Source organism: Mesoplodon mirus, assembly GCF_964341445.2.
Source record: "Mesoplodon mirus genome assembly, chromosome: 15".
NCBI lineage: Eukaryota > Metazoa > Chordata > Mammalia > Artiodactyla > Ziphiidae > Mesoplodon > Mesoplodon mirus.
In genome coordinates, this window is record NC_138991.1 from 82,425,072 (window position 1) to 82,436,229 (window position 11,158).

The 11,158-nt window shown below is 46.8% G+C and overlaps 1 protein-coding gene across 4 annotated transcripts in view; it reads right to left on the reverse strand.

The window, feature by feature from the left end:
* Positions 1 to 10,930, reverse strand: part of CYTH3 (cytohesin 3) — a 92,234-nt gene extending 81,304 nt beyond the window's left edge. For 2 of the 4 annotated variants that reach the window (XR_014296023.1, XM_082643879.1), the window contains exon 1: positions 10,794 to 10,930. Coding sequence is in view for 3 of the 4 variants with exons in the window: in XM_082643879.1 (XP_082500005.1) it covers positions 10,794 to 10,836 (43 nt within the window). In the remaining variant the exon portion in view is untranslated. The remainder of the gene's footprint in view (positions 1 to 10,793) is intronic. The other 2 variants (XM_082643878.1, XM_082643877.1) reach the window with 2 other exon arrangements.
* Positions 10,931 to 11,158: the final 228 nt, after the last annotated feature.

The following is an 11,158-nucleotide window of genomic DNA, read 5'->3' on the forward strand; positions in this document are numbered from 1 at the left end:
GGAATAAGTTGTTCCAAAGAAGAGTACAGTGATTAAAAATAGCCCTGCTGCAAGTTTAAGAAAGGAACTTATTTCCCCCTATTTGCACAGTGCTCCTGGTGACATTAAGTCAGCAAAAAGAGTAAACTTGCTCTATCAAAGTAAATCACAAAATATTCTTAGCCAACTAAATTGACTCAGGTGAGTCTTTTCTAATATTTACGGAATACTGAAAGATATTTACCCAAGATAAACGCTTGCTGAGTTGTCGCAGTCATGTTATAAAACACTTCGGGATCTCACGTCTATTCTATCATGTCGACTGCGGGGCTGACATTAACTATGAAAAGTTATGTTTGATTAACTTCAGTACCAGGATAGAGAGTCATGTATTTTCTACTCTCATTTAAATGATTTACTATTTTTCCACAAATTCAAAATATTTAATATGCTTTTTGCAGCTTTTAGGATACTTTGGTAAAACCTATTTTTTGATTTCATTTCACTTCAGAAGTTTCAATAATCCTCTACTACAAACTGATAAACCTGCTTCCCGAAGGACGCGCCAATAACCTTTAAAAAAATAATTTCTCTCTTCCAAAGTTATTTACACTAAGAGTGTCTGCGTGCAAACAGCAGTACTATTCTAACTCACCTGATGAATTACTGTCGGTCCTCTATCAGAAGGACTTACTTGAGAAACCCTTAGTTGCAAAACAAACACACATTTCCCTCCCTAAGCTCCCAGCCACTCACCACGCCCCACGCTTTCCCTCTATCCTCACCACACAGCAAACTTCTAGGGAAGGGCCATGGCCCAGGTTTCTGCTTCAGCAAGGAAAAATCTCATTCACTCCTTAGCCCTCTCCAGTCTAGCCTGCTCCCCACCTTTCACCAAACTTTTTTTTTTAAAGACACCAAATCCTGAAGACACTTGTCCATCCTCATTTTAGTCCATCTCTCGGGAGCATTCGGCTGAGCTGAGCACTCCCTCTTCTTAAAGCGCTCCTCCCTCCTGCAATTCCACGCAACCTTCAAGGTTTCCTCGACCTCACTGGCTACCCTTTCTTGGTCTCCTTTTCTGGGCTGTCTTCAGTCCTGGGATTTTTCTCCTCTCTCTCAACTCTCTCCCCTAAGTGATCTCTCACCCACTCCCGTAAATTAGAAGAATTTAAATCTTCCCAATGTTTATCTCCTATCCAGACCATTCTTCTAAGCAGCAGACCACATAGCTAAGCATCTCCCTACCATCTCTACCAGGACATCTCACAAAAAAGTCCGATTTTAAACACCAAAACTGAATTCCTAAGATTCTGTTTCCAGTAAAAGCTGACCAGCTTGTTGCAGACAACCCTTCTGCCAAGAACAACTAAAAAAGCTGAGCAAATTATAAGAAACAACCATTTGAAGGTATCAGAAAGCTACCAATGCAGTGAGGGCCTAGGCGGCCAGGATCCCAGAGAGAAAGTGCAGAGAGGTGAGCCCAATCATCTGAGCCACTTTTCTCCTCGAGACATTTGCCAATTCACAGCAGAAAGTCAAAGGCCAAGAAGCTAAGCAGAGACAAGTAGTTGAGAATAGAATATGAGGTCAACAGAATCTCCAGCAGTCTGATGGGACTGGGGGGACAAAATTAGAATTCAGGGGCTGCCAAGTAGAAGGGGCCCTGGTAAACACCCTGAGCTTTCAGCTGGGACCACCAAAGCGCTGTACCCTGGGAGAAGGGTAAACCAGAAGGAGACCAACCCTCACAATGTTAAAGTGATTATTTCCCCACCCTAACTGCCTGCCAGAAGCCTCTCTTGAAGAAGATAGTCTCAAACTACCTCTACAGTTTTTCATGCACATCGTCTAGAATTTAAAGCTTAACAGGCAATCTAGAATCAAGATCACAGACTGAAAACCAAGGGTAAAATAGACAACAGAATATATTCACAGGATGTCCAAATATTGATGTTATCAGACACCAATAACTAATAAAGAAATTCACTGGACAAGACGAAAAATTTTAACAGAAAATTGGAATCTAATAAAAGAATCAAAAACACTGAAAAAAGCAATAACTGAAATTAAGAACTCAACAGATGGGTTTGTTTGGTTTTTTTTTTTTTGCTGTACACGGGCCTCTCACTGTTGTGGCCTCTCCCATTGCAGAGCACAGGCTCCGGACGCGCAGGCTCAGCAGCCATGGCTCACAGGCCCAGCCGCTCTGCGGCACGTGGGATCTTCCCAGACCGGGGCCCGAACCCGTGTCCCCTACATCGGCAGGCAGACTCTCAACCACTGCGCCACTAGGGAAGCTCAACAGATGGGTTTAAAAGCAGATTAGATAAAGATAAAGAAAGGATTGATGCACTGGAATGTAGATCAGGAGAAAATATACAGAGTGAAGCATGGAGAGATCAAAAGGATGAGAATAGAAGTTGAAGAGATACACAGGACACAATGAAAAGGTAATTAGTGTCCCAGAGGAGAAGTGACAGGAAATGCAGCCAAAGTAGTAAATGTAGAGATAGTGGCTAAGACTTCTCCAAATCTAATTTAAGATCAAGTCTTGGGGCTTCCCTGGTGGTGCAGTGGTTGAGAGTCCGCCTGCCGATGCAGGGGACACGGGTTCGTGCCCCGGTCCGGGAAGATCCCACGTGCCGCGGAGCAGCTATGCCCGTGAGCCATGGCCGCTGAGCCTGCACGTCTGGAGCCTATGCTCCAATACGGGAGAGGCCACAACAGTGAGAGGCCCGCGTACGGCAAAAAAAAAAAAAGAACCACCAATCTCAATAAGAATAAATTCAAAGAAAACCACATCTGGACACTTTACAATAACACAGCTAAAAACCAAAGGCAAAGAGAAAAATCTTTTTTTTTTATAGGTTTTGTGTGTGTGTGTGTGTGTGTGTGTGAGAGAGAGAGAGAGATGTAGACCATTTTTAAAGTCTTTATTGAATTTGTTACAATACTGCTTCTGTTTTATGTTTTAGTTTTTTGGCTGCGAGGCATGTGGGATCTTAGCTCCACAACCAGGGATCGAACCCGCACCCCCTTCATTGGGAGGAGAAGTCTTAACCACTGGACCGCCAGGGAAGTCCCGAGAAAAATCTTAAAAGCAGCCAAAGGGGAGGAGAAAGACACACTATCTTCAATAGAACAAGACTGATACAGCTGATTTCTCAACAGAAGCAATGGAAGCCAGAAGGCAATGACTTGACACATCAAAGCGCTACAAGGAATTAACCTGCTAACCTACAACTGTATACCCAGGGAAAATGTCTTTCAAAAGTGAGGACAAAATAATGACATCTTCAACAAAAAACAAATGAGCCCTCCAAATGGTTTTCTCTCAAGACTCCCCTTCTCCTGAAGCAGCACCACCCACAGTCACGTGAGCCAGAACCCAGGAGTCATCTCTGATTCCTGCAGTTCCTTCGCCTTTAACCTCCCAGCTGTCAGTATGCCCATTTGATCCTCCAAAATACATCTAGCAAAGCAATGCAAATTTTAACAGTACATCATTTCTTACCCAGGAGACAGGCAGACACTTAAAAGTCTGACAAACGCCAAGAGATGATTACGACGCTGATAATACACCTAGTGAGAAAGCAACCTGCCAGCATCTGGCGAAACAGAAAGCACACCTATAACCCACAACTGCGATTCTAGAGAGATACTCAAGAGAAACTTGCAGTTTGTAAAAGGAGAGGAGCCTTGGTATTCTTTGCAACAATTTAAAATCAACGTAACAGTCCAAGGCAGGACAAGAAAAATGAAACGTTATGGCAGTTAAAAGAAACAAACAGGGTCTCTACATTAGAATACGGATAACCTCAAACACAAGCTGCAGAACATCACACACAGTAAGATGCCATTTTTTGATAATTTTTTAAACAGACCAAAAAGAGATCCATATATTGCTTACAGACGCACACACATACATATTCCAGTATGAAAACGATTCCGGAGGGCCCACATCACATTCAGCGTGGTTGCCTTTAGGAAATACAAAAGAAAGGCAGGGGAACAGGGCCAGAACTGCTCGACAGGAGCGAGCGCCACTCTACTCAGTACGTATTAACAAGCATTTACTGAAGGCCTGTTCCCCACGATGTCTCAGGTCTTGGAGACACAGCAGTGGTTAAAAGCAGATGCTATTCCTTCTTTCACAGAACTTACATTCTAAGAGAGGAGAGACGATCGATGAACAGGTGTGCAGCGGATGAGGAGTGCTGAGAGGGAAACTGAGGCTGGGAGAGGGGACAGGCGGGCGGAGGAAGGCCTCTGTGGCAGGGAGACGTGCGAGCGCAAACCTGAAGGGAGCAAGCGAGCACGTACGCAGATCCCTAAGGGGAAACCACCGTGGGCAGAGCAAGTGCAAAGGCACGGAGTCAGGGCAGCGCTTGGCAAGTTTCACGGAACAGCAAGGAGACCAGCGTGGTGACACGAGTGAGGGAAAATATCAAAAGACCACAGGGGACTAGAGCAGGGGCAAGGACAGCCCCAAGGTGAGAACTTTTTTTATGTTTTTAAAGGGTTATCAAGAAGAAGCGTTTGTGAGAGCCCAAGTGTGGCCCACGCAGCTGAGCACGTCTGCTGTCGGGCCTTCTGACAGGAAAAGCGTGTAGGGCCCTGGCCTAGAGCACGGGGACCCGACACTGCAGGCAGAAGGGGACTCTGAGTGCGCCAAGGACGGTGCCGACTTGGAGAGGAGTGACACGACCCCTGCTTTAGAGAGACCGCTCTGGCTGCTGCGTGGACAAGGGCAGCGGCAAAGAGAATGCTGGACGGCTAAGGCAAAGCAAGTGGAAGACCGCACCAAAGTCTGGGCCTGAGCAATGGGGAGAACGATGCTGCCAGGTGCTAGGATGGAGACACTTACCCGAGATGCTTTAATTATGTTTTGTAAAGACCTTAAACGATGGGACAGAACATTAACAGCTACTACGTGGATTCTGAGTAACGGGAACGTGTTTGTTTCACGGCTTTCTGTGCTTTTCCCTGAGTTTTTATACAGGTTTGTCCTACACCGATCTCTCCCTTCACTTTTGCCACCCCCCGCCATCCACCGCGCCCCTGTAACTCCCACCCGAGCCCCTCCTCACTGGCGCCTATCCCCACGTCCTCTCTTCCCCTCCTCCACTCTGTTCCCCACTCGGTAGCCGAGGACACTTTCCTTACAAGGCAGGGTGTCCAATGCTTAAGAACGTGGCCTCTGAAGCCGGGACGCCTGGGTTCAAAGCTCGGCTCCACCACTTACTAGCTGTAAGCTACTTGGCTTCCCTGTGCCTCCGTTGTCCACTGTCATCCGTAAATGGTGCTCATGTTAAGCACCTAACAGAGTTATTGCGAAAAGTAAATAGGTTAAGATCCGTAAAGCAGGCGGGGCAGAACTGGACACAGAGACCACTGTGTAAATATTAGCTACAATTACTAAAACATAAATCAAATGTCATCCCGCAGTTCAAAACCCTTCACTGGCTTCACGCACTTAGAATAAAATGTAAATTCCTTACCTACTCAAACTGCCTGAAGCGGCCCAGTTCACTGCTGGCTCAGACCACACACAGCAGCTTTCAGCCCTCTGGAGGCCCTCTGCTTCCCCAAGCCCCGGGCCCAGTCTCTGCCTGGGCCTCGACCCCTTTAGGTCACACCTGAAAGAGTTTTCCCTCCAAGAGGCCTCCCCTGGCTACAGGCCCTACCTACCCCTCCCACCACAGGCCCCCAACTCTCCCCTCAACCCCTTGTTGATTTCCTTTCACACATCAGCATAATGTGCAATGACTTTATACATCTGTTTACATTTTTCTTCAGTCTCCCGTCTAAACAAAAGCTCCAGGAACGCAGGAAATTCATCTGCTTTATTCACTGTATTCACCCTTCCGCCAAGCACAGGACCTGGCATTTGGTCGGGATGCTATCAATATTTGTTGAATAGATAAATGTTCTAGAAAACAATATGCTCTAAGCATACCCTAAAAGCACCTATCATGTCACTTTTTAAACATTCAAAAGAAAGCAGTTAATTTCCTATGCAGACTGAAAAAACAAGTAATTTATTTTATAACTTTCTACATGTTACATTGATTTTGCTAATATACAAAAACTCCAAAAAATATCGAATCACTTTGTTGTACACCTAAAACTAACATAACATTGTAAAGCAACTATAATTCAATTTTTAAAATTCTCTCAAAAAGGGTGTTTTCATACTATTTTTCTGTGAAACTGGTTTCCAGTTTGGGAAACAGTGGAGATGGACAAGCTTTTCTGAATTGCAAAACATAAAAAGGCATAGAGCGAAGTTTCCCGGGCACCGACGTTCCCCGTCTGCTTGGTTCCCATCACCCTCCCCAACAGGTAACCATTGTTATTAGTTCCTTGCTTAGCCTTCCTGAGAATTTTCATGCATATGTAACCACTTCCTTTTTTTCTTTTTAACAGAAACGGTAACAAACGGTGCACACTTGCCTGCACTTTGCTTCTGTAACTTAGTAAAATATTTTGGAAACCTCAGCTATTAGTTCATAAGGAGCCTCCTCATTCCTTTATACAGCCTCACGACTTCAATCGCCACGCGGGTACGTAACGTGCAGTGAACACTCGGGTTATTCTCCATCTTTTACTATTACAAACAAGGCAGTGAATAATCTTGTACCTACGGTATCTCAGGCATGTAAAAATATACCTACACGTTAAATTCCTAGAACTGGTATTGCTGCGTCAAAGGATGTACATGCTTGTAATTTTAAAAGCTGCTGCCCAGGGCACCTGTATCTATCGGGGTCCAACCAGAGAAACAGAAGGCCCTCAAGGAGTTGAAGTAGAGGGAATTTAAAACAAGGCATTGGTTACACATACAATTGAAAAGCTGAGAATCATACAGGAAATGGTAAGACAATGCAGAGATTAGCAAGAGGAACAAGCTGCTACCACCTCTAAACTGGAGGGTCACAGGGAGGAGGTCCTTCCAAAGCTCGGGGGCTCGGTCAACAGGCAGGAGCTGGAGCCAAAAGGAGACCGACCGCCAGACACAAGGCTGAAGGCAGCATGCGAGCAAAGACGATAACCTGGCCTCTCCCTTCCTCCTGCCATCCAATCACCCACCAGCAGCTCCCACTGGCCACACCTAGCCCCAAGCCAGCCGACCCAGGCTCTGGGAAATGTCCCTCTGCAGGCGAAGGGCAAGCAATGGATCCAAGCCACCCAAGCACAGGCTGGCGCAGCCTTCTTCAGAGTGGTAACTAATTTACACTCCCATCGCCCACAGGTGGTTTCAAATGTAGGGGTTATCGTTTGCCTGACAGGCCAGATCTGGGATCTCAGCCTGGCCTTAATTTATATTAACTTTACTGGGTGAGATGGAGCAGCTTTTCACGTGAAGCACAAGCGTACGTCTCAGCTATGCTGATTGGGGCAAGGGGTGAGCGGGGTGCAGGAGGGAGGGGAAATCAGTAAAGTGATTCACCTCATCTGCCACAGATGGTCCATTCAGGAAGTTCAATCACACAGACTCCCAAACTGAGCATTAGGATGGTGGCAATGAACCAAACTAGCCCGTCACCTTCCAAGTAGAGACATATCTCAAGAACTGTTCTAGAAAAACTGAAAGGCAACAAGGCCCCAAAGGAATGAAAGATACCTTAACTACACTCAGCACACATTATAAATAACAGTGTGTTCCTGTAATCTAGCAGCCCCCATGTGTTCCTCCTTAGAACTGCCTTCCAGTCATTCCTACCACCACCCTCTCTCCTTATCCTACAGTTAAAGAACAAACAGTCATACCCTGGACAAAAACTTACAAGTATCAAAACAGCAAGCAGGAATCATTTTTTGAAGTCTTCTAACCGGACCAACACATTAGCAAAAAAGATATTTTAATTCTTTTGCCCCTGGCATAACTACTGTTTGAATAGATTATTTACCCTCTCTGGTAAACAAGCTGAAACTGACCTCCCCATATACAGTTCAAAGTTCTGTACTACACTCTAAAAATATACCCAAAAAAGTTCTGTTTTGCAAATGACTGGCAAGCGAAACTATTCTCTTTCGAGGGGCTGAACTTTATTTTTAAAAACATGAATTTTAAAGCAAAGCATTTTTAGAAGTCTAAATGGTGATAAAAACTAATGAACCATAAAGAGGTATGTTAACTTCAAAACTTCCATCAGTCAAGAGTTAAATATAAGCACACCAAATTTATATGACAAGCACTGTATGACTCTTCTTTCAAAACTCTTAAGATTTCCATCTATTCAAAAACACTCTTACTCTAAGAATGCCAAACATATTTTAAAGTGTCTTCCATAAGGCAAGGAAGAAAGAATTTAATAAACCATATCAATAAAGCTTAATGAGGCAGGGACATTTTAGTAGATAATAAATATCTGTTCATTGTTGACTGTTCCAGTGAAGTGAATTAAATGATACTTTAAAAACAATCATACCCTTTTTCCCACTGCAGGGTAATTTTTTTTTTGAAGAGATGATTTTATATAATTTCAAACATTCAGAAAAGTTCCAAGAATTGTACAAGAAATACCAATATACCCTTGACCCAGATACACCAAGTACTTACGTTTTGCCCCATGTGTTTATCCTTCCGTCTCCCTCTATTATTTTCATGTGTGTGAACTTTTTTTTCTGAACCATGAGAGTAAGCTGAAGCACTGTACTTCTTTATACCTTAATTCAGTGTGTATTTCCTAAGAAAAGGAATATTTTCTCTACTTTTATTATCAAAACCCAGAAATTTAATATTGATACAATACCATTATCTGATCTATTGCCTATTCAAATTTTATCAATTGTCTTATTAGGGTAAATTTTTTAAGTTTTTTTTTTCCAAATTTGAAAGTAATATACATCATTCCAGAAACTTGGAAAATATAAAAACCGAGAAAATAAAACATCCATAATATCAGCAGTTTTTACATTGTTTAGACCATAATATATAAAACTGCTTATTTTTAATGGTTGTAAAATATCTCATCCAGTAAACTCCCCATAATTTACCTCACCAGTCTCCTATTAGGCACTGTAGTTTCCAATTTTCTATTATAAATAGCGTTAATGCACAGCTCCTGTGCATGAGATTTTTTTTTTTTTTAAATCTCAGGATTGTATTCCCAGAAGAGCTATATTAGCCCAAAGAAAGTCTTGATACTTTGGAGATGTAATACTATCCTTCTCTATAGTATTCAAAATCTATACTGGCTTCCTTTTTTTCATCTTTATACCTGCTTTTTACCTTCAAGTTTTCTACATTCCTTAACGGACAGAGTCCAAAACTCCTTCAAATGAAATCGCCAAGCCAGCCAGCTGCCTGGACTCGAATGTCAAACGTTTAAATATTACAGTTGTTTGTCTTTGTTTTCTAAAAAGGAGACACTTGTCTGCCGGTGCTGTTACCCCAGTTTTGACAGGCAGGAAGCACCGCGTCCACGAAGAATCCATCACTTATATTCTTCAGGCAGCAGCCTGGCTGGAGGAGGGTGTGCACCTGGGCTCCTCCTTTCCACAGAACTTTCCGTCAAAACAACACACCCACTCGGTGCCACAGTGCTACCCCTAGCTTCAACTATGAGAACTGAACTCGACAAATGCCAGGATTCGGGCGAACTTCCCCCCATCCCAGCCCCACCGCTTCTTGGGGCGCAAACGCTTCCCCCGGAGCAGCACTTAAATGCCAGAAGGCACCTTGATTAACCACTTCATCCTGAAGCGTTCAACACTGCTGATTCTTACAGGCAGCTGCTCCGCAGCCTGTAATTAAGATTTTTTTTTCCCAAAATGCTCCCTTATTACAAGGGATTCTGATGATGCCGTCTGTCAGCATAAAGGAGATCTTTAGCAAAAACAGAGATCCTTAACTTTGGGTGTTCCTGTAAAACAGGGGTATTAACCCTTTGCTTCCCAAGCCAACGACCCACTCCATCCACAGACACTACACAGACACGTTATTCGCTTTTAAAGGAGTAATTCGCATCGTGACACAACGGTAATCTGTATTCCACTAAATAATTTACAACAAACGCGAATCTTCTAGCAAGAGGTGACCGAGCGTCAGACGGACAACTTGGTTTTCTGGTCTCACCTCCGGGCGGGCTGCAGCTCCTGACTCCGACCCCTCGGCTCCTCTGACTTTTTTTAAATTTATTTTTGGCTCACTCCGTAACGTCCCCCTATTTCATAAAATGCGTGCGCTCTAGCTGCCCCCTCCTCATTTAACGATCCCACTGACCACTTCTGACCTAAAGCCAAGAAAACTGTCACGACGTTCAACCTGAACTCTCCCCCCAGCCGCCCTTCTTGGACCCGGAGGATCCCCAATTCAAAACTTTGCCCTCCCGGTTTCCCGTGGACTCCCCGCTTCCCACCACCTGAGAGAAGACGCGGGGAGGGTCGTCACCGGCGGCTGGGCTCCGGAGGGCGTGGACGCCCTTGGCGACCAGAGGCGGAGAAGGTCGCCCCCAAGGTCCCCCGCCTGGGGAGAGCGACCCCCGAACCCCGACCCGAGCCTCCGGGAGGCCCCGGCCGGCGGGCAGCCCCGGCCTCGTCCCAGACCCTCGCCCGGGCTCCGAAACGACCCCGCCGGCCCCCGCCTCGGGGCCCCCGGACCCCCGCCTCGGGCCCCGGGCCCGGCGCGTGCCGCGGGCCTCGGCGGTCGCCAGCCGGCACCGGCGCTGCCCAGACCCGGTCTTCTCAGGCGGACCCGGACCACCGACCCCCGACCCGGGACCGGCAGTCCGCGCTTCGGTCCGGCGCGTCCGCGACCCCCGCCCCAGGCCGCCAGCCGCGCCGGCCACACCTCCGACACTCACCGCCGCCGCCCTCGCCGCCGCCGCCGCCGCCGTCTTCGTCCATCTTGAGGCCGCTCCCGCAGCCGGCGAGCCCGGGGCCAGCGGGCGAGGGGCCGCGGGTGCGGAGCGCGCGGGCGGCCGTGCAGCTCCAGCAACGCGCGGACCCGGTCGCTGCCCGGGCCTCCTCCCGCGGGGCGGGGCGCTCGCCGCTCGGCGCCGCCGTCACGTGGCGCACAGGCCCCGCCCCCCGGCTGCGATGGGCGTGGCCCGAGGCCGCGCGGCCCCGCCTGCGGGAACCCGCCCGGACCCCTCGTGAACGCGCTCGGCCCCGCCCGGAGCCCCGCGTGGGTGAGAGGGGATCCTCTGGGGGCGAGGCGGGCGTGCAC